The sequence below is a fragment of the Uncinocarpus reesii genome, genomic scaffold, assembly GCF_000003515.1.
Source record: "Uncinocarpus reesii 1704 scaffold_3 genomic scaffold, whole genome shotgun sequence".
In the NCBI taxonomy this organism is placed as follows: Eukaryota; Fungi; Ascomycota; class Eurotiomycetes; order Onygenales; family Onygenaceae; genus Uncinocarpus; species Uncinocarpus reesii.
Genome location: NW_003052498.1, coordinates 21,945 through 45,472, shown reverse-complemented (window position 1 = coordinate 45,472; position 23,528 = coordinate 21,945). Strand labels below are relative to the sequence as shown.

The 23,528-nt window shown below is 52.0% G+C and overlaps 8 protein-coding genes across 8 annotated transcripts; 6 read left to right on the top strand and 2 right to left on the bottom strand.

Annotated features, from left to right (window-relative positions):
* Positions 1-516: 516 nt before the first annotated feature.
* UREG_04752 (uncharacterized protein) lies at positions 517-1,517 on the top strand (the record flags this gene model as incomplete). The annotated part of the gene is made up of 2 exons (XM_002584017.1): positions 517-1,083; positions 1,152-1,517. 2 exons carry the CDS (start codon positions 517-519, stop codon positions 1,515-1,517), a joined length of 933 nt encoding a protein of 310 aa, XP_002584063.1.
* Positions 1,518-2,134: 617 nt separating this feature from the next.
* Positions 2,135-4,129, top strand: UREG_04751 (phosphoribosylaminoimidazolecarboxamide formyltransferase/IMP cyclohydrolase; the record flags this gene model as incomplete). The annotated part of the gene is made up of 4 exons (XM_002584016.1): positions 2,135-2,147; positions 2,213-2,339; positions 2,437-3,922; positions 3,974-4,129. The coding sequence occupies 4 exons, from the start codon at positions 2,135-2,137 to the stop codon at positions 4,127-4,129; spliced, it is 1,782 nt and encodes a 593-aa protein (XP_002584062.1).
* An 828-nt stretch (positions 4,130-4,957) lies between these two features.
* UREG_04750 (clathrin heavy chain) lies at positions 4,958-10,364 on the top strand (the record flags this gene model as incomplete). Its single annotated transcript, XM_002584015.1, has 4 exons — positions 4,958-4,996; positions 5,071-5,673; positions 5,726-9,949; positions 10,005-10,364. 4 exons carry the CDS (start codon positions 4,958-4,960, stop codon positions 10,362-10,364), a joined length of 5,226 nt encoding a protein of 1,741 aa, XP_002584061.1.
* Positions 10,365-10,925: 561 nt separating this feature from the next.
* On the top strand, positions 10,926-15,038 carry UREG_04749 (pyruvate carboxylase; the record flags this gene model as incomplete). The annotated part of the gene is made up of 5 exons (XM_002584014.1): positions 10,926-10,966; positions 11,046-12,251; positions 12,403-13,338; positions 13,402-14,869; positions 14,931-15,038. The coding sequence occupies 5 exons, from the start codon at positions 10,926-10,928 to the stop codon at positions 15,036-15,038; spliced, it is 3,759 nt and encodes a 1,252-aa protein (XP_002584060.1).
* A 1,280-nt stretch (positions 15,039-16,318) lies between these two features.
* Positions 16,319-17,503, top strand: UREG_04748 (uncharacterized protein; the record flags this gene model as incomplete). The annotated part of the gene is made up of 2 exons (XM_002584013.1): positions 16,319-17,268; positions 17,404-17,503. 2 exons carry the CDS (start codon positions 16,319-16,321, stop codon positions 17,501-17,503), a joined length of 1,050 nt encoding a protein of 349 aa, XP_002584059.1.
* A 621-nt stretch (positions 17,504-18,124) lies between these two features.
* On the bottom strand, positions 18,125-20,492 carry UREG_04747 (GMP synthase; the record flags this gene model as incomplete). Its single annotated transcript, XM_002584012.1, has 11 exons — positions 18,125-18,181; positions 18,209-18,240; positions 18,308-18,388; positions 18,450-18,507; positions 18,566-18,713; positions 18,775-18,802; positions 18,864-18,981; positions 19,033-19,109; positions 19,171-20,046; positions 20,115-20,152; positions 20,425-20,492. 11 exons carry the CDS (start codon positions 20,490-20,492, stop codon positions 18,125-18,127), a joined length of 1,581 nt encoding a protein of 526 aa, XP_002584058.1.
* A 777-nt stretch (positions 20,493-21,269) lies between these two features.
* Positions 21,270-21,875, top strand: UREG_04746 (uncharacterized protein; the record flags this gene model as incomplete). The annotated part of the gene is made up of 2 exons (XM_002584011.1): positions 21,270-21,308; positions 21,489-21,875. The coding sequence occupies 2 exons, from the start codon at positions 21,270-21,272 to the stop codon at positions 21,873-21,875; spliced, it is 426 nt and encodes a 141-aa protein (XP_002584057.1).
* A 1,110-nt stretch (positions 21,876-22,985) lies between these two features.
* Positions 22,986-23,506, bottom strand: UREG_04745 (60S ribosomal protein L11; the record flags this gene model as incomplete). The annotated part of the gene is made up of 3 exons (XM_002584010.1): positions 22,986-23,239; positions 23,305-23,452; positions 23,504-23,506. 3 exons carry the CDS (start codon positions 23,504-23,506, stop codon positions 22,986-22,988), a joined length of 405 nt encoding a protein of 134 aa, XP_002584056.1.
* Between the last annotated feature and the right edge of the window lie 22 nt (positions 23,507-23,528).

Genomic DNA, 23,528 nt, shown 5'->3' with positions numbered 1-23,528 from the left:
TAATTCCTACTTGCCTTTTTCAATTGAAGCACAATTTCACGGCCTCTCCGTCTATCAATCCGTTGTTTATCAAGTTGAAATCAACCGCCGCCTTCACATGTCAGCTTACTAAGCACTGTCCCAACAGATCGCATCAACACTGCAGATAATAACTAGACGCCGACGACTCTGGTCACAGCGTCGCGCAAGGCCTTTTTTCTCTCCACGGTGTCACCCGAGGAGCTCGCCGTCATTGTCGCGAGAGAGCCATTTGATATTCCTCCGCACAGTCTCTCTTCACTCTGCTATCAGCGGGCGTATTCTGTGAGCCAAAAAAAAAAAAAAAGTGTTTACTTCATGATGGAACCCAACTCTCGAGTCCTCCGACCTCGTCCCCGGAGACCGTTTGAGCTCCCGTCTGCGGACTCCTCCCAGCCCGGCACGCCAACCGTTGAAGAATCCGCGTCCTCCGATTTCCTAGACGCGAAACCCTCGAGCTCGCAGAGCCAAGATGGATTACTGCCGTCCCGATCGATGATGAACCTCACGTCCCCAACGCTATACGGGATCTACTCGCCCACTGCTTTTGAGGGCGTGCGAGATGGGTCGGGCACGCCCTGGGACACGGGTGCACAAACGCCGAATTTGCAGAACCTGTCGCCTTCGCAGAGGGAGGCGTTTTTCTCGCCTGGTGGAAAGGGAATCTCGGAACAGAGTGTGCTGCAGGCGCATGCTGTGAAGAGGCACGGGTTCAGAGGTTATGTGCTTCCGCTCGTGCGGAAGAGCGTCTTTCTGTTTTTGTTTGGAATGGCGTATGGAGGGATCATCACGCATCTACACGGGCACCCAAAGGTGGCAGGGCGGGTTCCGGTCAACATGGACAATATTGATCTTGACCAGAGGTCGCTGGGGTATCTGGGGCTCTGGGGGCTGGCAGGTGTTGCGCTGGGGAGCTTACAGCCATGGTTTGACCTCTTCTGGGGAGATAACTTGATCGTCGGCCGAAGTCAAGCCACAGAGAGGAGGAGCAAAGGGAGCGGGCTCTTGGAATGGAGCCCGATGGTGAGGAGCATCGGGGCATTTGTCGGGATTGCCTTTGCCATTGTGAGTGTTCTCCTGTACTTGATTTTTTGTTTCATTGGTGTGTACTAACAATGGTACGATGTCTCCAGAGGAAACTGCCCTGGCAATCTACGCTTCAGGTGTCTCTCACTCTCGCCCTTGTGAACCCTGTCCTCTGGTATCTTATCGATCGGTCCAAACCAGGCTTCGTACTGTCTACTGTGGTTGGATTGACCGGTATGCTCGCCCTGCTTGGGATCAACCCTACCATTGTGCCGTCCCCAGCGACCGCCCAACCTTCCTCGTCGTCTGCCGCCGTGTCTCCAGGGACGTTGCTGAATAGCTCTACGCTCCTGCAGACCGCAAAGGTCATCGGAGTGACCCAGGAAAGCCTTGCGGTTGGAACGTGGATTGCGAGCGTGCTCTTCTGCAGCTGCGTGTGCTTTGGTAATATTGGGAGGCGGCTAGCGGACTGAGGATGGCTGGATGGGCTGTCTGCTTTATTGTTCCTTTTCTCCGGTGTTTCTCGACATTTCAACAAGAGATAGTTTTCATTACTTATAATAATTATTATTAATCGGCATGAGTATCGGTTGGGACAGGCAGAACATTTCGGGTGCATGTACAGTACTATCTACTCTCGTATACACTCCCATCACGACCGCTGAGCAGCCGGAATGTATGTAGATTCAATCATTGCAATCCCATCCACGAAGAGACTTCAGGAATGGCACTGCACCCAAGATCGAAGCTGATTGTGATTTGATCTCCATTCTATACAAGCATGTTGTATACTTCCTGACATCATGGATTTCCCAGAGAAACCTTTGAAAGGAGAGGACTGTAGAATGTTGAAATTTGCGTTGTTCATGGAGAGAAAAAGAAGAGAAAAAAAAACAGAAAAAAATCGAAAGAAAAACAGCCGGGGCACGCTAGGCCCGTTTGAGACGGCGGGCTGTTTGCTGTGTTTGCCGGTGCTTGGAGGGGCAGCAAACTTGACCGGGAACGAAGTGCGCCCGTCAACAAACCCATTCTCGTCTCCTTCTCAGGGTCAATTGAGGACATCCAGCTGGCTTTTCAGTCTCTGGTCAACATGGCAAAGTCTGGTATGCCAGTCACGCCCCCTCCATGCTACGCTCTCCCGCGATCGAAAGCTAACTGCCCCGTCCAGCTATCCTCTCCGTCTACGACAAGACCGGCCTCCTGGACCTGGCAACAGGCCTGGCGGAAAACAATGTCCGCATCCTGGCGTCTGGCGGCACGGCCAAGATGATCAGGGAAGCCGGCATTCCCGTCGAGTGAGTCTCGCTTGCTACCAGGATGCCGCTGAGCACCTGCATTCGTTTCATTAAAAGCCGATGATAATGTATCTCATCGTGGGAAATTATTCAATAGAGACATCTCCGCCATCACTCATGCCCCCGAAATGCTCGGCGGCCGCGTCAAAACCCTTCATCCTGCGGTCCACGGCGGTATCCTGGCTCGAAATATCGAGTCCGACGAGAAAGACCTCGCTGATCAGAAAATTGACAAAGTCGATTTCGTCGTCTGCAACCTATACCCGTTCAAGGATACCGTGGCGAAAGAGGGGGTCACAATCGCTCAAGCTGTCGAGGAGATCGATATTGGTGGTGTAACCCTGCTCCGTGCCGCCGCGAAGAACCACGCCCGTGTCACGATCCTAAGCGACCCGAACGATTACACCGAATTCTTGAACGAATTGAAAAAGGGCGATATTTCCGAGAGGAACCGTCGCTTGTATGCCCTGAAGGCTTTTGAGCACACGGCCGACTATGATGAGGCTATTTCGGGATTCTTTAGAAAACAATATGCTGGTGACGGTGCGCAGTACCTTGCGCTTAGGTATGGCGCGAACCCCCACCAAAAGCCGGCGGCTGCGTTCATGGAGCAGAACAAACTGCCGTTCAAGGTCTTAAACGGTTCTCCTGGGTATATCAATCTCTTGGATTCTCTAAACGCTTGGCCATTGGTGAAAGAGCTAAAACAAGCTCTTGGGTATCCCGCCGCGGCTAGCTTCAAGCATGTCTCGCCAGCGGGTGCTGCGATTGGCATTCCATTGAATGACAAGGAGAAGAAGGTATACATGGTTGAAGACATCGCCGGTATCGATGAATCCGGACTGGCGCAAGCTTATGCACGTGCTCGTGGCGCAGACCGCATGTCAAGTTTCGGTGATGTTATCGCGCTGTCTGATGTTGTTGATGTACCAACCGCGAAGATTATTTCTCGCGAAGTGTCTGATGGCGTCATCGCTCCGGGCTATGAACCGGAAGCACTCGCATTACTAGCAAAGAAAAAGGGAGGCAAGTACCTCGTGCTTGAAATGGACGATAACTATACTCCCCCTGGTGAAGAGACGCGTACGGTGTATGGGGTCCAGCTGCGACAAAACCGCAACGATGCTGTCATCTCGCCCAACTCGACTTTCGGCACGATCATCACGCCGAAAGATTTGAAGAGCCTGCCTGAATCTGCGCTTCGTGATCTGACGGTGGCCACCATTGCTTTGAAATACACCCAATCAAATTCTGTCTGCTATGCGGTCAACGGCCAAGTCGTTGGTCTGGGGGCCGGCCAACAGAGCAGAATCCACTGCACCCGCCTAGCTGGTGATAAAGCAGATAACTGGTGGATGCGTTTCCACGACCGTGTCCTCAACATTAAGTGGAAGACTGGCATTAAGCGACCTGAGAAGAGCAATGCCATTGACATGCTATGCTCGGGTCAGGTCCCGAAGAATGATGTTGAAAAAGCTGACTATGAGCGAGTTTTTGAAGAAGTTCCCGCGCCTTTTACGCCGGAAGAGAGAGAGGAGTGGGCGAAGAAACTGGGCGAGGTCGTTGTTTCATCGGATGCTTTCGTACGTGACATCTTCAGTGGTGATGACGTCTAATACTGACCTGTGGTTTAGTTCCCCTTTGTTGATAATGTATTCCGTGCCGCTCGCTCGGGTGTCAAGTACATTGCCGCTCCAAGCGGGAGCCAAAATGACTCTGCCGTGTTTGAGACTGCGGAGAAATTGGGCATGGTTTTCGTCCAGCAGAGTATCCGCCTGTTCCACCATTAGTAGGAGCGAGGCATTGAACACGCAGTCTGCTTATGAATATCAGAGAAGGAAGCCTTTTATAACCATCCCTTATTATCATGATAGTCGTAGCCTTTGGGAAAAATGGAGATATCATTCAACAGTGGATAGTTTTGTTGTGCTCTTTGTCCAGGGATTCCGGGTGTCCCGGGTTTCTCATTAACTATCCAATTCAGCCGGAAGCGGCTCGAAGCCGCTACCATTGAGCCTTCAAATGAGGTCCGCCCTGTGCCCCCATGGCTACTGTCATCGGGCTGGGGCTATGGGAATGAGAGTATGGTGCTTATAGACTTCCTATAATGCGCTCAAGTAGATTAGCCAAGATCGGGACACTGTAAGTCAGCGCCTTGGGGGGCTGACTGTAATTAGATGGCTGGATTGTAAGTTAAGCAAGCATTCACATCTGAATTCCGTTTCCAAAGCTCCCAGACAAAGCATCGCAGCGAGCAAGACACGGCCTCAAGGCTCTCTGTGGTGAATGCGGCCAGCAGCAGTCACATGACCGTGTTCTGCCGCAACCTCTCCTGAACAAGCAAAGCGGCCAGAAACAACAGCTGGGAACTTCCTCTCAACATCCATCGTCCTCTCTCCCATTCCTCTCTCTCCCTCTCTCTCACTTCATTCCTTTTTCCCTCTCTTCATTCTTGTCTTTTGACTTGTGGCTTACGGATTACGGGATTACGCTTTTCTTTTTAATTGCAGCTCTCGGACTTTACCCTTTTGTTGGTTTGCTGGCGTCATCTTCACCTTGACTCTTGCTTTGTACCGGGGATTGTTGGATGAGGTGGTGCCTCGCAGCCATCGATAATCATGGCACCGCTTCCAATCAAGTTTACGGAGTTGCTACAGGTATTGTATCCTCTTTTGTCTTTGTTCCAATGCACCAGCCGCGTTGCGTTTGCTAATCCATGGTGGTTACCTAGTTGACGAATCTTGACATCGTGGTATGTATCGCATCCCCCTTCTCACTCTACAATCGGCTCGGGATTTGCGACCTCGGATTGGGACATGCGGCCTCTTTCAAATGTGTGGCCAAAGCTGACATGGTATCTGCCTTAGCCGGCATCCATTGGATTCAATTCATGTGTAAGTGTCCTCTCTACGCCTCTGCAGGACGAGCATCTGGCTCACTGTCGCGTGTGAGATCTATTCAGACCCTTGAATCCGATAAATTCGTCTGCATTCGCCAGAAACTATCGGAAAATGACAAAACACAAGTCATCATCATCGACCTAAAAAATAACAATGAAGTCGTCCGCCGCCCCATCAACGCCGACAATGCCATCATGCATTGGAGCAAGAATATCATTGCTCTAAAAGCTCAGGGTAGGACCGTCCAGGTATTCGATCTCCAGGCCAAGGAGAAACTGAAGTCAGCTGTCCTCACGGAGGATGTCGTGTACTGGAAATGGTTCAGCGAGACAAGCTTAGGCTTAGTGACGGAGGCCGCGATTTATCATTGGAATGTGTTCGATCCGTCACAACACGCCCCATTGAAGATGTTTGATCGCATCTCAAACCTCAACGTACGTTGCAACTGCCGTTCTGCTCGGGCCGCCTACTGATTTTGCGCGATAGGGATGCCAAATCATTAGTTACAAAGTCAATGAAGACCAGAAATGGATGGCCGTTGTCGGTATCAGCCAGCAGCAGGGACGCATCGTAGGAACAATGCAACTTCACTCTGTCGAACGGGGCATTTCGCAGCACATCGAAGGCCACGCCGCCACCTTCGCTTCCATCTCCGTCGAAGGCTCGCCTTTGCCCCATAAACTTTTTGCTTTTGCGGTCCGCACCCAAACCGGAGCAAAATTGCAAATTGCGGAGATTGACCACCAGGAGCCGAACCCCAAGTTCCCCAAGAAAGCCGTCGAGATTTACTTCCCACCAGAAGCTACAAACGATTTCCCAGTTGCGATGCAAGTTTCCAAAAAATACGACATCGTATACCTGGTTACGAAATTCGGTTTCATCCATCTTTACGACCTAGAGTCAGGCACCTGCATTTTCATGAACCGTATCTCTAGCGAGACGATTTTTGTTACTACCCCGGATTCCGAGTCCACCGGTCTTGTTGGTGTCAATCGCAAAGGCCAAGTTCTCTCCGTCAGCGTCGACGAAAGCACCATCATTCCTTATCTTCTCGATAACCCAGCTAACACATCTCTTGCTGTTAAACTGGCTGCCAAGGCCGGCCTGCCAGGCGCAGATAACCTGCTCCAGAGACAGTTTGAAACGCTCCTTACACAGCAAAATTATATGGAGGCTGCCAAAGTTGCCGCAAACTCGCCACGTGGGTTTCTCCGGACCCCGGAAACTATTAACCGTCTAAAGAGTGCACCTCAGAGTGCTCAAGGAATGTCTGTCATTCTTCAGTACTTTGGGATGCTGTTGGACAAGGGTACTTTAAACAAACATGAAAGCATTGAATTGGTTCGACCGGTCATGCAGCAGAGTCGAAAGCATTTGCTTGAAAAATGGTTGGGCGAGGACAAGCTTGAATGCTCTGAGGAGTTGGGCGATATTGTACGGCCATACGATATCGGACTTGCTTTGGGGATTTATTTGAAGGCAAATATTCCACACAAGGTTGTTGCTGGCTTTGCGGAAACCGGGCAATTCGATAAAATCCTGGCGTACTCAAGGCAGGTCGGGTTCCAACCCGACTACGTCCAGCTTCTTCAACATATTGTCCGCGTTAATCCTGAAAAGTGTGCTGAATTTGCCGGGCAGCTAGTCAGTGAGGAAAGCGGAGCGGCCGTGGATCTCGACCGTGTAGTTGATGTTTTCATTTCCCAGAACATGATCCAGCAGGCGACAGCATTTTTACTCGATGCTCTCAAAGATAACAAACCGGAACATGGACACCTTCAAACCCGCCTTTTGGAAATGAACCTTGTCAATGCGCCCCAAGTTGCCGATGCTATTCTTGGAAACGAGATGTTCACCCATTACGACAAGGCTAGAATCTCACAACTCTGCGAGAACGCCGGATTGTACCAGCGTGCCTTGGAGAATACTGAAGATCCGGCGGTGATCATGCGCAACATTGTGCGGACCGACAAATTGAATCCTGACTGGTTGACAAACTATTTTGGGCGATTGTCCGTTGAACAGTCATTGGATGCTATGAACGAAATGTTGAAGGTGAACTTGCGGCAAAATCTTCAAGCGGTTGTCCAACTCGCTACTAAATTCTCGGACTTGCTAGGCGCAAATAACCTGATTTCTCTGCTCGAGAAATATCGAACTGCAGAGGGCCTGTACTATTACCTGGGCAGTATCGTGAATTTGAGTGAAGATCCCGACGTCCATTTTAAATATATCGAGGCGGCGACTAAGATGGGACAAATGACGGAAGTGGAGCGGATTTGCCGTGAAAGCAACTATTATAATGCGGAGAAAGTCAAGAATTTCCTCAAGGAGGCTCGCCTTACTGAGCAGCTTCCTCTTATTATTGTCTGCGACCGGTTCAACTTTATTCACGATTTGGTACTTTACTTGTATCAGAATCAACAGTACAAGTCTATCGAGGTGTACGTTCAGCGAGTGAACCCATCACGAACTCCGGCGGTTGTTGGAGGACTCCTTGATGTTGATTGCGACGAGGGTATTATCAAAAACCTGCTCTCCACTGTGGATGCCTCGTCCATACCCATCGACGAGCTCGTATCTGAAGTTGAAAGTCGAAACCGCTTAAAGATCCTTCTCCCGTTTCTTGAGAACACCCTTTCTACTGGTAACCAACAACAGGCGGTCTACAATGCTCTCGCAAAAATTTACATTGACAGTAATAACAATCCTGAGAAATTCCTGAAAGAGAACGATCTCTATGATACATTGGTGGTCGGTAAATACTGCGAGAAACGCGACCCTAATTTGGCTTACATTTCGTACCGAAAAGGCCAGAATGACCTTGAGCTGATCAACATCACCAACGAGAACTCAATGTACCGCGCCCAAGCACGATATCTTCTCGAGCGCGCCGATTCCGAAATCTGGGCTTTTGTTCTCAACGGAAACAACATCCATCGTCGCTCTCTTGTTGACCAAGTCATTGCGACCGCCGTTCCAGAGTCCGCTGAGCCTGATAAGGTATCTGTTGCCGTCAAAGCCTTCCTCGAAGCGGACCTCCCTACGGAATTAATTGAGCTTCTAGAGAAGATAATCTTAGAGCCATCTCCGTTCAGCGATAATGGCAGTCTCCAGAATCTCTTGATGCTCACGGCAGCCAAGGCGGATAAGAGCCGGTTGATGGACTATATCCACAAACTCACGGAGTTCAATGCGGAGGAGATTGCCAACATGTGCTTATCGGTTGGCTTGTACGAAGAAGCCTTTGAGATTTACAAGAAAGTCGACAACCACATCTCGGCGACAAACGTCCTTGTGGATTATATTGTCAGTATTGATCGAGCACAAGAGTATGCGGAGCGAGTGGAACTCCCCGAGGTGTGGAGTAAAGTTGCCAAAGCTCAGCTTGACGGGCTCCGTGTTTCCGATGCGATCGCTTCGTATATCCGTGCTGGCGACCCGTCTAACTATAACGAAGTCATTGAAACCGCGACCCATGCTGGTAAAGACGAGGATCTTGTTGAGTACTTGAAAATGGCCAGGAAGACGCTCCGAGAGCCGGCTGTCGACACTGCACTAGCGCTTTCGTATGCCAGATTAAATCAACTCCCTGAGCTTGAAGACTTCCTCCGTGCCGTTAACGTCGCCGATGTTGAAGCCTCTGGTGACAAGGCCTATGAAGAGGGATACCATGAAGCGGCCAAAATCTTTTTCTCCAGCATATCAAACTGGGCGAAACTGGCAACCACTTTGGTCCACCTTGAGGACTACCAGGCGGCAGTCGAGTGTGCCAGGAAAGGAAATAATGTCAAGGTGTGGAAGCAGGTGAACGAGGCGTGTGTTGCTAAAAAGGAGTTTCGACTGGCTCAAATTTGCGGACTCAATCTTATTGTCCACGCCGAGGAGCTCCAGGATCTGGTCCGGCAGTATGAGCGCAATGGGTATTTTGACGAACTCATCGCATTACTCGAGGCCGGTCTCGGTTTAGAACGGGCACACATGGGCATGTTCACTGAGCTTGGCATTGCCTTGTCGAAGTACCATCCGGATCGGGTCATGGAGCATCTGAAGCTCTTCTGGACTCGCATCAACATCCCCAAGATGATCCGCGCATGCGAGGAAGCGAACCTGTGGCCCGAGCTTGTGTTCCTGTACTGCCATTACGACGAATGGGACAATGCAGCGTTGGCGATGATGGAGCGAGCGGCTGATGCATGGGAACACCATTCGTTCAAGGACATAATCGTCAAGGTGGCAAATCTGGAGATCTATTATCGAGCGTTGAACTTTTATCTCCAGGAGCAACCTCTACTGTTGACGGACTTGCTCCAGGTGCTTACTCCACGAATCGACGTCAACCGGGTTGTCCGCATGTTCGAGAAGTCTGACAATATCCCGCTGATCAAGCCGTTCTTGTTGAACGTGCAGACCCAGAATAAGAAGGCGGTGAACAATGCGATCAATGACCTGTTAATTGAGGAGGAGGACTACAAGACGCTTCGTGATTCGGTTGAGAACTACGACAACTACGATCCGGTTGAGCTTGCGCAGCGGCTGGAGAAGCACGAGTTGGTGTTCTTCCGGCAGATAGCGGCCAGCATTTACCGCAAGAACAAGCGGTGGGAGAAGTCGATCTCGCTGTCGAAGCAGGATAAACTGTTCAAGGACGCCATCGAGACGGCGGCGATTTCGGGCAAGACGGAGGTGGTGGAGGAGCTGCTGCGCTACGTGAGTACTGTTTTCCATGCGTGCGGAGGGGTGTGTGCTAATGATACGATGACAGTTTGTGGACATTGGGAGCCGCGAGTGCTACGTGGGGATGCTGTACGCGTGCTACGAGCTGATCCGGCCGGACGTGGTGCTGGAGGTATCGTGGCGGCACGGGCTGCACGACTTCACGATGCCGTACCTGATCAACGTGCTGAGCCAGCAGGTGCGCACGATCGAGACGCTGAAGCAGGACAACGAGGAGCGCAAGGCGAGGGAGGCGGCACAGCAGAAGGAAGAGGACAACACGCCGGTGCTAGGGGGGTCGCGACTGATGCTAACGCAGGGCCCCGGCAGCCCGGCAGGGCATGCCATGCCGTTTGGCGGAGCGACGAACGGGATCACGCCGCAGGCGACTGGGTTCCGGCCCTTTTAAAGCATTGGACGGAAGGAGGCTGTTCGTTTTCTGTTTCCAGTCCCCTTTTCTGCTGTGATAAGATAGCTTTTTTTTTTTCCTTTAATTTTTTCTCGATTTCCAGTCTTGCGACCACTGCCGCCGGAACCGGAGCATTGGGAGGGGAAAAGATTGGGCGTCTTTTTACTCATTTACACTTTGACCCTTTTTCCTCTCTGTATCAACTAAATAGCTAACTCAATTTCCGATTTCAACTCTGTGACAAAAGGGGAACGTGGTGAATCAATCGTGCGTCAACTGATTCACTTGGTGAGCTACTATATCACTCGGTAACTGCTTGACTGCTTGACTGCGTCTAGATTAAGGCGGGCACTTGGCATGACCAACGCAATCAGGGGGGCGGCGGTCCGATATCGTCGCGGTTGACGCCATCGCGGTGCGTTTTCGTCTTTTCCGCTGCTTTCATCTTCGCTTCTCGCTTTGTTTGCCCGTTCGGAGAAATGTCGAGCATGACGTCGGAGGCGCATGCGCTCGGTCTCGGCCCGACGGCAGCCGCTGGGATCAGAGCGACAGACTGCCATCATGCTGGGATGCTGGGATGCTGGCTGCTGCAGCTGGAGCTGGTGCGACGCAGGCAGTCGGACATCTTTGATATCCCAACGGGGAGCGGCCGAGGGCCGCCAGGGGACTTGCTAACTCCAGCACAGCCAGCGGGCCAGCGCAGGCACCGCAAACGTTAGCTCACCCGGGGGCCTTGTCGCTTTTCCCCAACTCCCCCATTAGTCACGGGCTACTACCCCACCTTCCTGCTTTTCCCAACTTCAACCTCACTTCATCTTCTTCTCTTCGTCCATCTTCTCTTTTTCTCTTTTTCTCTTCTTCTTCTTGTCAATTGATTCTCTCTCTCTTATATATATATCTACATCTCTCCCTCTCCTCTCTCTCTCTCCATCTCCCTCTCCTCTCTCTCCGGCGGACCTTCTCCCCTCCGCCGTCCACTCCCTCCCGACCAGGGTGCCCCCCCCACGACGAGGCCGTCGAGGACCACTCGCCCTCCAACTTCGAGCACTCCGTCCACCGCCGCCTGCGCGCCAATTCCACCATCATCCAGTTCCACAAGATCCTCGTTGCCAACCGCGGCGAGATCCCCATCCGCATCTTCCGCACCGCCCACGAGCTGTCCCTGCAAACCGTCGCCGTCTACTCCTATGAAGACCGCCTCAGCATGCACCGCCAAAAGGCGGACGAGGCCTACATGATTGGCGCCCGCGGCCAGTACACCCCCGTTGGCGCCTACCTCGCCGGCGACGAGATCATCCGCATTGCCGTCCAGCACGGCGTCCACCTCATCCACCCCGGCTATGGCTTCCTCTCCGAGAACGCCGACTTTGCCCGCAAGGTCGAGCGCGCCGGCATGGTCTTTGTCGGTCCCACCCCCGATACCATCGACGCCCTGGGCGACAAGGTCTCCGCCCGCCGCCTCGCCATCAAGTGCAACGTCCCCGTCGTCCCCGGCACCGAGGGCCCCGTCTCCCGCTACGACGAGGTCCGGGCCTTCACCGACCAGTACGGCTTCCCCATCATCATCAAGGCCGCCTTTGGGGGCGGCGGCCGCGGCATGCGCGTCGTCCGTGACCAGGAATCCCTCCGCGACGCCTTTGAGCGCGCTACCTCCGAGGCCAAGGCCGCTTTTGGCAACGGGACCGTCTTCGTCGAGCGCTTCCTCGACAAGCCCAAGCACATCGAGGTCCAGCTGCTGGGGGACAACCACGGCAACGTCGTCCACCTGTACGAGCGCGACTGCAGTGTCCAGCGCCGCCACCAAAAGGTCGTTGAGTTGGCCCCCGCCAAAGACCTGCCCGTCGACGTGCGCGACAGCATCCTCACAGACGCCGTCCGCCTGGCCCGGTCCGTCAACTATCGCAACGCCGGCACTGCCGAGTTCCTCGTCGACCAGCAGAACCGCTACTACTTTATCGAGATCAACCCTCGCATCCAGGTCGAGCACACCATCACCGAGGAGATCACCGGCATTGACATCGTGGCCGCGCAGATCCAGATCGCCGCCGGCGCCAGCCTTTGAGCAGCTCGGCCTCACTCAGGAGCGCATCTCCACCCGCGGCTTCGCCATCCAGTGCCGCATCAGCACCGAGGACCCCACCAAGGGCTTCCAGCCCGACACCGGCAAGATCGAGGTCTACCGCTCCGCCGGCGGCAACGGCGTCCGTCTCGATGGCGGTAACGGGTTTGCAGGCGCTATCATCACGCCGCACTACGACTCCATGCTGGTCAAATGCACGTGTCTGGGCTCGACCTACGAGATCGCCCGCCGCAAGATGCTCCGCGCCTTGGTGGAGTTCCGCGTCCGGGGCGTCAAGACCAACATCCCCTTTTTGGCGTCTCTCCTGACCCACCCGACCTTCATCCAGGGCACCTGCTGGACCACCTTCATCGACGATACCCCCGAGCTCTTCTCCCTCATCGGCAGCCAGAACCGTGCTCAGAAACTGCTCGCCTACCTAGGCGATGTGGCTGTCAACGGCAGCCGCATCAAGGGCCAGATCGGCGAACCCAAGTTCAAGGGCCCCATCAGCATGCCGACCATTGTCGATGCGCGCGGGACGCCCGTCGACGTCTCGGTGCCGTGCACCCGCGGATGGAAGCAGATCCTCGACGAGCAAGGGCCCGCAGGCTTCGCCAAGGCCGTGCGTGCCAACAAGGGCTGCTTGATCATGGATACCACCTGGCGTGATGCGCATCAGTCGCTCCTGGCTACCCGGGTCCGGACAGTGGATCTGGTCAACATCGCCAAGGAGACGAGCTATGCGTACAGCAACGCGTACAGTCTGGAATGCTGGGGCGGTGCCACCTTTGACGTCGCCATGCGATTCCTGTACGAAGACCCGTGGGACCGACTCCGCAAGCTGCGCAAGGCCGTCCCGAACATTCCCTTTCAGATGCTGCTTCGTGGCGCCAATGGTGTGGCCTACTCGTCGTAAGTTGATTTCCAAACCCCCCCTTCCCCCCCTTTTTTTTTTTTCTTTCTGACCGGGCATAGCCTTCCCGATAATGCCATCTACCACTTCTGCAAGCAAGCGAAGAAGTACGGTGTCGATATCTTCCGTGTCTTTGACGCCCTGAACGATATAAACCAGCTGGAAGTCGGCATGAAGGCCGTTCACGCGGCGGGTGGTGTGGTTGAAGGCACACTCTGCTACAGCGGCGACATGTTGAACCCCAACAAGAAGTACAATCTCCAGTACTATCTGGACCTCGTCGACAAGATCGTCGCCCTCGGCACTCACGTTCTCGGAATCAAGGACATGGCCGGCGTGCTGAAGCCCCAGGCCGCCACCATGCTCATTGGAGCTATTCGCGAAAAGTACCCGGATCTTCCCATTCATGTCCACACCCACGACTCGGCGGGCACCGGTGTGGCCTCCATGGCCGCTTGCGCCAAGGCAGGTGCGGACGCTGTCGACGCCGCTACTGACAGCATGTCCGGCATGACCTCACAGCCCAGCGTTGGTGCGATCCTGGCTTCCCTGGAAGGCACCGAGTTTGACCCCAAACTTGATATCCGAAATGTCCGTGCTATCGACTCTTATTGGGCGCAGCTGCGTCTCCTGTACTCGCCATTCGAGGCTGGATTGACCGGTCCCGATCCCGAGGTGTACGAACACGAGATTCCCGGCGGTCAGCTCACCAATTTGATCTTCCAGGCTCACCAGCTGGGCCTTGGGACCCAATGGGCTGAAACCAAGAAGGCGTATAAGCAAGCCAACGATTTGTTAGGCGATATCGTCAAGGTCACTCCCACCTCGAAGGTTGTGGGTGACCTGGCCCAGTTCATGGTCTCGAATAAGCTGACGCCGGACGATGTCATTGCCCGGGCCGGTGAGCTCGATTTCCCCGGGTCCGTTCTCGAATTCCTCGAGGGCCTCATGGGCCAGCCGTACGGGGGCTTCCCTGAGCCGCTTCGCTCCAAGGCTCTCCGTGACCGTCGCAAGTTAGACAGCCGCCCCGGCTTGCATCTTGAACCTCTAGACTTGGCCAAGATTAAGGCAGATTTGAAGGAGAAATACAGCACTGCGACCGAATGCGACGTTGCCAGTTACGCCATGTATCCCAAGGTCTACGAAGACTACCGCAACTTTGTGGCCAAATACGGCGATCTCTCTGTTCTCCCCACCAAATACTTCCTCTCCCGGCCCGAAATCGGCGAAGAGTTCTCCGTTGAGCTCGAGCAGGGCAAGGTCCTGATCCTGAAGTTATTAGCGGTTGGACCACTTTCCGAGCAAACCGGCCAGCGTGAGGTCTTTTACGAGATGAACGGTGAAGTTAGACAGGTGGCTGTGGACGATATTCTCGCTGCTGTCGACAACACGAGCCGACCAAAGGCCGACCCCAATAATAGCAGCCAAGTTGGCGCACCGATGAGCGGTGTTGTAGTGGAGATTCGGGTTCACGATGGGTTGGAAGTGAAGAAGGGAGATCCAATTGCTGTTCTCAGTGCGATGAAGATGGTAAGCAGGATTGATATGGCCCCTGTAATGAAAAAGAGCTGAAACTAACTGTGGTGTTTAGGAAATGGTTATTTCTGCACCCCATCACGGCACCATCTCTGGACTGCTTGTGAAGGAGGGAGATTCTGTGGATGGGCAGGATCTTGTTTGCACCATCCACAAGGTCTAAGAGTGCTTGCTTTTGCCTAGCCTTGGTGGTTCTTGTCGACAGCAAAAATTTTTGGATTTTGTATGGAGTATTAAAAAATTTTCAGCTTGTTGGCAAATATTGCTATTTTGTGCATTTTTGTCTATAACTAACTAGTTGTACCCAACAAGCTAAGACGGCTTGTTATGACCTGTTTGTAAACATGGTTATAGGTTTCTCTGAAACCGCCAATATAAATTCCCCTAAAGATATTAAAGATGGAGAGATTCTTTGGAGATGCTCGCAGAACCTGAACATTTGCAAATCCTCACTCAATATGGGTAGAGCCCTGTGCGAGCTGATTGTGTCAATTTAATGTTTGATTTGGCCTGGTTGGATAGCATGGCTAACTATGGAGTAGTTACCTGGCAAATCAAGCATATCAACAGGAACTGACAAGTAGCATGAGACAAAGGCGCCTGACGGTTTTAGAGCCCCTGAGTACACTTGATCAGTCTGCTGGAAAGAATACAACCACGTTCTCTCTCTCATCATGACTGTTATTCAAAGCCTGTTGCCTGGCACTTCTTTTCATTCCCTCCCAATGCGAATCCTGCCTATTGTCAGGTAACTACTCACAAATCCTACAGTCAGATATTCAACAATAAGGGTGACTGCCGTGTGGAATGTGTTTCGCGCGATTAAACAGCATTCGAGGACCCTGAGCGAGTCTTGGGGAAGCACGGCGATGCAATAATACATACATCAGCCGCTTGCAATAACTCAACAATGAGGTAACTAACGTACTAATAAGGATCAAATAATTACTATAAGCGAAACACCAGCAGCGGCCAATATCAATCGGATATTATCCCACAGGTTGCTCCTTTCATGGTTAGATCCTGAAGGATGACGCCAAGCTAAGTTTCAATGTGCTGAGGAAGATAATGATCACTGATGATGCCATCCCAGGACCACTCGCCAGGTGACGGGCGGCATATTTAACTGTTGGTTTCTTTTTCTGGACTTTCGTCACCCGCTGTTGGAATAACTAGTCAGGGGCCCTGCCACTATTCGCCTTTGCGCCTCCGCAGTCAATACGAGGTTCAAAAGGTGTTTGGCTATCATCAGCAATGCATTCAGGGAGTATAACTGCCGTGCTGGCACGGTGCGCTTTATACATATACTGAGCAATGCCTCGCCTACTAATCCAACTTACACTGCCGCACTCTGCTTCGCTACCCTCCCTATTTATTCAGAGGGCATTCTCGCGTTTCGATTCATTTCCTCCCTGATAATACAGCCGGAAAAAGCGCAAAACAATGTTGTTATCCTCTCTGATCTCGCTGGCATTGCTGAGCAGTCAAGTCGTCGCTGATCCAGCCTGGGCCCCTCCTGATAAGGGGCTCAAGCCTGAGGTAGCCCGCTTGTTGCCCCCGTTTCTTCGTTATCGCCGACCGATCTACGCCATCGCACATCGGGTTGTGACCGTTGGTGGCATCAAAGACGCCATCTCTCATGGCGCCAATGCCTTTGAAGTGGATATGTGCGCCGATAGCATTGGAGAAGGTTGGTGGGCAAACCACGACTGCACGAATGGCCGGAAAGCGGGTGATAGTGCGCGCAAGATCTTTGAAACTTTTGCGGCAGAGCGGAAGCGAGGGAAAACGGTGACCTTTGTCTGGCTAGATTTCAAAAACCCGGATGCCTGCGTTAAGAATCAGGGGTGCTCTATCGAGGCAATCCAGCAGTTATGCCGCGATATACTGGAAAAACAAGGCATCCGCGTCCTTTACGGGTTTTACAAAGCGGAAGACAGTCGCGCGTTCAAGACGATACGTAACAACTTGAATGACAGGGAGGCCATCTCCCTTAACGGCGCGACCACCAAGGTTCTGAAGCTGTTTGAAGGCACCGCACCGAAGGTTTCAAAGCACCAGCGAGTCATGGATTATGGCGATACCTACCTTGACAAAGGCTTCGGCGACTGCACTGAGAAGGATTGGTATACCTGCACGGAGCTACGACAGGGCGCCGACTTGCGTCGCAAAGGGAAGCTCGGGAAGGTTTTCGCGTGGACCAGCACGGTCAATCAAGGCCGCCTAGTTGACCAGCTCCTGGGAAAGGCACATGTCGACGGCATTATCTACGGTTTTAAATTGACCGACTACTATGACCACGCAGACTCACGCGCTGCTGCGAATGACATTATCAGTTGGGTCAAGCGTCGGCGTGCGCTCTATTACATGGCGACCAACGATAACAATCCATGGTAGGCTCTACAGGCTGAACAAGGCTTATGGGATTTTGGCGAGTTACGGCCGGTGTGCACTTGTGATGATAGGCTTTGTTGAGCCTTGATGTGATATTCATGCTTCTTTGCCTCTTGCTTTATGACTAATTATAGGATTGATATCCATAAACTATTCTTGTATCTTTTGAGTTGGTTTAGTTGCATCTTGCTGCTTATGATGAACGAATGGACTTGCCCGCAAGATGGAGCTTAAGGCTCCGCAAGAAGCATGTACTATATTTGCTTGACTATTATGTCAACAAATTGGGTGGCTCGAGCTGCCCTAGGGCATGAAATGCTTTCTAGTTCAAATCATGGTTATCATCTAAATGTGCTGAACAAGGTAATCATGGAGGATGCATCATAGCCTAGTTGTTGCATATATTCAATGATGCTGAAACCAACGCATCATCCTGAATACTATAAATGAGGATGAACTCGGGGCGGCAAGAATTTCTGGTGGTGCTGTCCTCTCTGTACGCATGAGAAACAATGATGCTGGGACACTGAATCAAAGCGTGCAAGCAATTTCATAGTCTAGAGGGCTTCCTGGAAGCCAGGGCGTGAACACTGATGCTAATCCCGGTTATTATCTGCGAATTTATTAGACATTGCTCAACTTTCAAAATCGACGAGGATATATGAATACGACGACCATCGAAACCGAATGCTTTTAAACTCCGTTAGATTCTCAAAAGTCCATGACCAGAAATCAAGAGAGCAATGTGATCCCATACAAATGGAACGCCCAGTTGTGCCTCCGAATCGGTCTTAACCTATAATCAGTTTCGTGGATGGCTGGCTGCAAGTAAACTCATTCATGGCTTTATCACCCTTATTCCATTTCAATAGTCGCTGGAGGCTGGTAGGCCGTTAGAAACGCCATCCCAGACTGAGATTACTTTGATAGAGCACTTACTTTAGAGGAAATGTCATAAAGGACTCGGGAAACTACATTGCATGTTAGAAAATATCTTTGTGAACCGGCTGAATTTTCTATCTTGAGGGTTAGACGTACCACCGTGGATTTCATTAATGATCCTTGTTGACGCCCGCGAGAGAAATTCGTGGGAGAAAGGGTATGCAGTACACGTCATGACTAGGTATATAATTAGCATTGTTCGGATAACAACAATATTTCAAACCGGGCTTTCTCATACAGTCCGTGGTCTCAACTGCCCTAAGGATAATCATCTCGGCGTGGACTCGTTTGTCACCCTAATAAAGTTTAGTATCTCGCCAAAAAGAAGAAATCAAAAGAGGGATAAATACATACCATGACACCAACTGCCCTGGTTGGATCCAAAGCCGCATAAGCTTGGGCGATTTTGTCATAGAGCCCAGCCTCACGGATCATAGAGATGAAAATATGATCAGCCTGTCTTGCAATCTCGACGCGCTCTGGAGTAACTTCACCCAGGACTCTTGAAGAAACGAAAATTGTTAGGTACTCATGGAGTAATTAAGCATCCTTGGTCCACTTACCGGATGGCGATGCCAGGGCCCGGGAAAGCTATACAATGGCCACGTCAACAACTAAAAGCGGTCGAAAGACGTATAGGGCAGTCACTCACGGTGTCTCATAACCAGATCGTTATGGATCCCAAGCTCTCTGCCCAATTGACGAACTTCGTCCTTGAAGAGCTCCCGAAGGGGCTCAATCAGTTTCAAACCAGCTCCTTCTTGCATTCTCTAGAGGGAATGATGTTAGAAAAGGGGGTTGTTTGTAGAGAGCCCACTAACCTTAGGAAGCGCTCCGACATTGTGGTGTGTTTTAATGGTCGCACTGGGACCCTTGAAAGAAAGGCTCTCAATCACATCTTTTACCGTTAGAAGGAGAGCATGGGGCATTTTGGAAAGCTAGTGTATTTTCCAACTTACCGGGGTACAGAGTGCCCTGGAGAAACCACTTGACTTTCGCGCCAGTGTGCTCAACCTTGGCTTCGATCCTGAGGGCCTCTTCTTCAAAAACATCAATGAACTTTCCGCCAATGAATTTTCGCTTCTTTTCCGGATCCGTGACTCCCTTAAGACCATCCAGGAACTGTTTGGATGCATCAATCACGGTCAAGTTGATCCCTAAATGCTTGCCCAAGGTATCATGAACCTGTTGGCATTCGTTGAGACGCATGCATCCGTTATCAACAAGAACAGCATGAAAGCGGTCCCCAATTGCCTCCTTCATCAACTTTGAAGCAACCGTTGAGTCGACGCCGCCACTGACAGCACCGAGGACATGATCTGTCTCTCCGACTAGCTTGCGGATACGTGTGATTTCTTGGTCAACAAATTTGGCCATGGTCCAATTCTGGCCAGCACCGCAGATGTCAACCGCAAAATTTCTGATGAGATGGGTACCATCCGGGGTATGAGTGACCTCGGGGTGGAATTGGATTCCATAGATGGGTTTGGTTTGGTGAGCGATCGCAGCATACTCGGAGTTTGCAGTGGTCGCAATGGTGTGGAAGCCTTCGGGGAGCTTCACGAGCTTGTCGCCGTGACTCATCCACACCTTTGTATTGTCTTTGATGCCGGAGAACAGGCGGTCGACGTGGCCTTGATCGTCGAGCCTCTTACCGGTGAGGTCAGCATGGCCGTATTCTCTGGCAGTTCCGGCAGTGACGTTGGCTTTGTCAAGGCGGTAAGCAATCTCCTGGATGCCGTAGCAGATACCCAGGATTGGGACTCCGAGGTCGAAGAATGCTGAGGGACGAAGCGGTGAGCGGGGTCTGGTTGCGGCAGGACGGGACGTCGATGCTTACCTGGGTCGGCATGAGGGGCGTCCTGTTCGTAGACAGAATAAGGGCCGCCGGAGAGAATGATACCCTTGGGCTTCCAGGTGAGGTCGGCCAGCCGCTGGGTGCTGGGGGGAGCGCGGGTTAGAGCAGCGATGGCGGGGTATGGACCGGGAGGACGTACCAGGGAACCATCTCGGAGTAGACATTGAGCTCTCTCTGGAAGCAAGTTAGGAAGGGAGGCGCAGGAGTGAGTCGGGAGCAGGGCTGACCAGTCTACGGACGTCAGTTTGCAGTTCAATTGGAGGTTGAGACTGAGGCAGCTACCTTCGGATGATGAGATGGGAGCTAGGGAGGGGAGTCAGCAGGGCGAATGCATGGGAGCTGCTGGATGACTTACTACTGGCTGCCAAAATCCAGCACGAGGATGGTGTCGAAGACAGAATGCGGGGGCTGTTCAGAGTCCATGATGAGCGCAGCGGATACCGGTGTTAGAGAGAGAAGAGGAGATGAGACTGAGGGATGGCATCTCGACTTTTTTTTTTTTTTTTTGGGTGGAGGTGTGCCGCCAAGGAATTTCGAGCAAACGAACATTCACGTAACTACAGAGTCAACACGCTGGAACTTCTGGCTTCGAGCAACTGTTTTATTTCATTCACAGGCGTCTCGTCTATGAGTTAGTCAATGTAGTTATACTAGCTGCCGTTGAACTTCGAGAGCTACGATGCTGCGGCGCTCCAAGGCATCATGTTTGGTTATCACCCTTCAATTTCGCTAGAATCCACCCCCTGGAAGGATGAGGGAATCATCATTAGAAGATACTGCCGTTTGTGAGAGCTACTCTGCAACCCCGTTGATGCTGATTAGCCTTCAAGCATGATGTCAGGCGTAGCAGGATGTCTTGTATGGATATACATCCATCCAACGCAGATGGGACCTTCAAGATACATCCAACTGCCACCCGGATCTCTGGTTTCCCACCACGACGCTTCGTACTTTGAAGGACACTCAACATGCATTGCAGGGTAGTTCGTAAACTCCAACCAGGACTTCCCCGCATCTGGCTCAGCCGCCACACTAGAGATATGCAGTAAGAAGATATCCGGTTGAGGGTGGAAGTCAATGTTGAACTCTGATATATGTAGGCCACCCTTACCGTTGACTTGGATTGCAATGCCCCCGGAGTTGCTCATACAAGCTATCATCGCTGTTGTTGATATATCAAATTCGAGCTAGGTGGCTATCATGGCTGGACATCCTGGTGACCGTCCTGAGCATCCTCCGGTATGGGTTCGTGGAGGGCCGCCCTATTATTATCACTCAAGCCAGCATCATGATGCTCAGTCACCACAGAATTTGAGACGAGTATGCACTCCTCAGCATTGCCGGTTTAGCCCCAAACGCCGTTCAGATATTGCCAATCGGAAGTTTTGCTGGAGATAGTTGCTAACTCTCACCTTCTAGGGATCAACTGAAACGATGCAGAGCGCACAGAGTCAGCCTTCGTCTGCGCCAGTCTCTCCCACTGTGACCGCTGCAACTCCACACCGTCCTCCCCCAGCCGAAATGCCTAAAACGCCCCCTCAGACACCAGCAGAGTCCCCCGGACAGGATCAGCGTATGGTTGGTCCACCGACAGCGGCAGCAGCACGACCAGGCCTTACGACGTATCGTAGGGCTAGCCCCAGTACATCCACTCTCGAAGGTCAGCAGAGGTATGCTGGGCTTACATTCCAGAAACGGTCGTCCCTGGACGAGGGTGTAAGGCAACGCAAGGTAAGCTGGAGGGAACAACCTGTTGGTTCGAACCCACAGACTGCACGATGGTTCACTCGGTGGTGGGATACGTGAGTCTCGTTCTCGCCATCATTTCGAAACTGAGGGTCTGATATGCATACAGGTTCACGCGGGGACCACACCATGTGCCTCGACATGAGTAACTAATACTCGTTTGTTTCAAAGTACATACCTTGATCAGTGTTGCATTGTGGGAACAAGTCGCGGCGTGATCACTTTCGTTGCTCGCCTGTATGTAACTGAATATGAGGTCAGATTGTTGAGTTTTGGCTTGAAGAGTTCCTTTCCAGCCACGATATTTGGCTGCAGAGCTACTCTGGGCTCTCATGGATCTTGACAGGGTATAATTTTTTTGTAAAACAATTTTGAAAGTCTGCTGTTATGATTGATATCAAGTCAAGTGCCACGTAAGATGCATTTTCTATGTATGAGCTTCCTATAATGCCTTGGCCGTCGAAATCTAAGGCTACGATGGGAATGCTTCTGGAAATTGAGGAAGATGCCTTGACAGCGTATGGGCGTAGGAGAAAGAGTCAGCTCGACGGAACTCACCTGATTTCAAATGGAGAGTAGCCTGAGGTGGCTCACGCAGTGGATACATTCAAAGATGCACGGATGAAATATCCCTGATCATCATTTGATGGCTAGGAACACGATAGAAACGAGTTGTCAAAACCCGATGCTGAGCATGGGGAAACGTCAAACTCCATGAGGCCGACTGGGACAGACCCCAGAAAATATGGCAAAGTCAAGTTTTCAACAATGGTTAAGCGGACGACACCCTTCGTGAAGCCTCCATTTTGAAAAGTTGAGCCATAAGAAAAAATTTATTTGTTTCATTTTTCAAGACTGTTGCTGGAAACCGCTAGCGCGCCTATGCCTATGCCCATGAGTCCCGTAATAGACAACGAATCATTGCCAGATCAGCAGTCGAGGAGAAAAGTAGAGAAAACGTCCCGTAAGCCCACATAACTAGTTTATCTGACAATACCCTCGAATCTAGATTTAAACCATTTCACGGTCTCGGCTTGGTTGATGCGGTGGGAAGCGCCGATCCGGGATTTGCATCGTCTGCGTTTGGCGATACGTTCACCAGGGCGAGTCCTAAAAAACACTCGGCATCAATTCGACAATCCTTTGATCCCTTCAAAGCCGTGGAGCGACTCACATGCAGCAGTAGAAGTCCATGCCGTAGATACCGATGGCAGGATCATACTTGATACCGAGATCGATGTGTTCGCTGATACCGAAACCAAAGTTACCAGTTTCGGAGAAGTTTCTCTTTCTCAGTTCGTATTCCTTGACCTTGAGTCCGCGCTCGAGGATCTCCTCAGCCTTGGGACCGCGGACGGTGACATGGACAGCGATCTTCTCGTTACGACGGATCCCAAAGGTACGGACGGTGTAGCGAGCCTTGCCTAGAGAGTAGCGCGGTGAGCGGGCGATTCGCCGGCGGCGCAAATTGATAGCAGTGCAGTCTTACTGTAAACTGGGGTCTGGCCGCTCAGCTGCTCCAACACCTTGGCGGCACGAGTAAGTCTGTCGCCAGACTCTCCCACGGAAATGTTGAGCACGAGTTTCTGGATGCGGAGTTCCCGCATGGGGTTGCTGGACTTGTCCTTTCCCTCCGACTGCGGGTGGTTAGAAAGGGCGGCAGAATCAGCAGGGCTGGTCACACTCACCATGGCGACTCGAGTGCTGGATTGT